The 2,354-nt window shown below is 37.8% G+C and overlaps 1 protein-coding gene across 1 annotated transcript; it reads right to left on the reverse strand.

Annotated features, from left to right (window-relative positions):
* Window positions 1-695: 695 nt before the first annotated feature.
* On the reverse strand, window positions 696-2,073 carry LOC132177489 (myb-related protein 308-like). Its single transcript, XM_059589832.1, has 3 exons — window positions 1,840-2,073; window positions 1,615-1,744; window positions 696-1,496 (listed from the first exon to the last, which is right to left on the reverse strand). Exons 1-3 carry the CDS (start codon window positions 1,967-1,969, stop codon window positions 1,052-1,054), a joined length of 705 nt encoding a protein of 234 aa, XP_059445815.1. The 5' UTR covers window positions 1,970-2,073; the 3' UTR covers window positions 696-1,051.
* Between the last annotated feature and the right edge of the window lie 281 nt (window positions 2,074-2,354).

A 2,354-nucleotide genomic window follows, 5' to 3' on the forward strand; every position in this document is an offset into this window, starting at 1 on the left:
ATTTTTGGCACAAATTCAATAAAAGAAAAGTATTTAAGCAACTGCTTTGCATAAGTCTCTTGAAATATAGATATAATTGGCTCTCAAAGGCTTAATTGTGACATGGATGGAATCTACAGCTTTGTTTTTACATTATATGGATAAATATGCATTATCCATTGCAGGCTCATATCCCAATTCCCAATAGGAGATTCAGAGCCGCCTGCCACAGATAATTGGTTTAAGGATTAGACTTTGAGAGCAACTTCTACCCTATTTCTAGCCCTTCTTTTCTCATTATTCTAAGATTTACAATCTGGATCCTCCATTGTTTTGTCCATAAAAGAGAGTCGAACATAATAAAATAAAAATTAATAGTGAAAGGATTCTCTTTCCCGTGCAAAGAGTCTCACCGGTGGGCTCTTGCTAGGACACACCGGTGGGCTCTTGCTAGCACAGGAGAGCCTCTTTTATATACCATTTCCCAAAGAAGAAAGGGTAAGAATAAGAAGAACAATCCCCAATTCCAAGAAATTCATGTCCTCCATAGCGTCCATTCAATATATATGCATATATATATTCTCAATTCACAGAAAAGCAATATATGTTCAAGAACTGATAAATTCAAAAAAAGGTGAAACGCTACTTCACACTTGAATCATATAAAAATGCAGATAATTAAACAACAAATTCAAAAGCCCATGTTCACAATTACGTACAAGATTAAAACAACATTAATTAATTGCTTATTATTAATACAGGTATTCTGACCCAATGGAATCAATCTATCTCGACAATATTGGGGAATTTATAAACTGGCAAGAAAAATAATCTCTTGGGTAATTAATCAGATACACGATGATCATGTGCCCCATCTGATCGAACGGCCACAATGCGTTGTAAGCTAACATTAATGTAAGATCGAGTGGCTGATATGCCTGCTTTTGACTCTTGGGGTTCTCTTTCCTACATTTCACCTCAATTTCTTTTCCTTTCTGCGCAAATTCTATGCCTTAATGACCATTTCTTCCAAAACAAAATTCAGTTCCACGTACTTGAAAGTTTGGTGGAATTATCTAAAGAGCAGAAGCGCAGGAGAGGGAGTAGTAGCACTGAAGTCTAGCTCTGTCGATGAATTACACGCAATATTATGTTTTTGCTCCTCTTCGGCATTAGCAAGTGAAGTAAAAGGAATGCTTATTTTTAGATCAAGGTTTAAATCCGCCGCCATGCCACTCGAGTCCTCCTCGAAGCAACTTCCGGCGTCAGAGACTTGATCGTTTTCGCCTCGGGATTTTGGATGATGATGAGGAGGGCATTTCAACTGATGATCAGATAATGTTGCACAAGAGGATGTAAAATTCGGGGGTTGGTCAAGGCGAGGGCGATTGTTGCTCAACCGGTGATTATTCGGATCAATACCCATGTTTATGAGCTTTCTTCTTAGGTGAGAGTTCCAGTAGTTTTTCACTTCATTGTCCGTACGTCCCGGCAATCTCCCAGCTATTAACGACCACCTTAAAAAACCCACACAAATTAACCGTCAAAATTAACCTATGACAAAAATTGAAAAAAAAAAAAAAAAAAAACAAGAAAGATATATATATATATATATATATTCAGCATATATCGCACCGGTTGCCTAGGAGTGCATGAAGCTTTATGATGAGATCTTCTTCGTCTTCAGCAAAGTTGCCTCTTTTAAGGTCCGGCCGTAGATAGTTTATCCATCTCAGCCTACAACTTTTACCGCACCGTAGGAGGCCTGATCAAAATGGCACACATATAAATATAAATATATATATATCTTAATTAATTTGATGAATATAATTAATACCCATATAAAAAAAAAAAAGTTACCTGCAGCCTGAGGGAGGGTACGCCAGCAACCTTCGCCGTGTTTTCGAATGTAATCTGTGAGCTTTTGGTCTTCTTGCTTGGACCAAGCTCCTTTATTGGTATCTTGCTTCTCACAGCAAGGTTTCCTCATTATAGTCTTTTTCAGAAACCTTGGAAATGGAGAAGATCGATCAAATTTTGAGAGGGAGAGAATGAGAGGACAATATTGGGGGGTGGCGGTGGAGATCGAAGAGAAATGGAGGTATATATTAGGTAGGGTGGTTGTGTGTTTACGATAAGAACAAGGTTTGACTTGGACCGGTGGTTTGCTGCTGCGTGATTGCATGGGTGTGCGAGTGTTTGCATTTGCAGACCATGTTTGAATGTACGTGGTGTGTTTGTTAGTTAGTTGCCGTTAAGTATAAGTCTTTGTCTCTCACCAATCTCTCACGTCTACTTCAATTTTCCTTTATCGTCTCCTCCTTTACAATATTATTAATAGTGAAATGCTTTTTTTTTTTTTTTAACATATATTT

The sequence above is a fragment of the Corylus avellana genome, chromosome ca4, assembly GCF_901000735.1.
Source record: "Corylus avellana chromosome ca4, CavTom2PMs-1.0".
Lineage (NCBI taxonomy): Eukaryota > Viridiplantae > Streptophyta > Magnoliopsida > Fagales > Betulaceae > Corylus > Corylus avellana.

Coding starts and splice junctions, on each gene's coding strand:
- LOC132177489 (XM_059589832.1), bottom strand. CDS start 1,969: ATGAGGAAACCTTGCTGTGAGAAGCAAGATACCAATAAAGGAGCTTGG. Junction 1,745..1,839: donor TACCCTCCCTCAGGCTGCAG/GTAACTTTTTTT, acceptor CATTTTGATCAG/GCCTCCTACGGTGCGGTAAA. Junction 1,497..1,614: donor CATGCACTCCTAGGCAACCG/GTGCGATATATG, acceptor GGGTTTTTTAAG/GTGGTCGTTAATAGCTGGGA.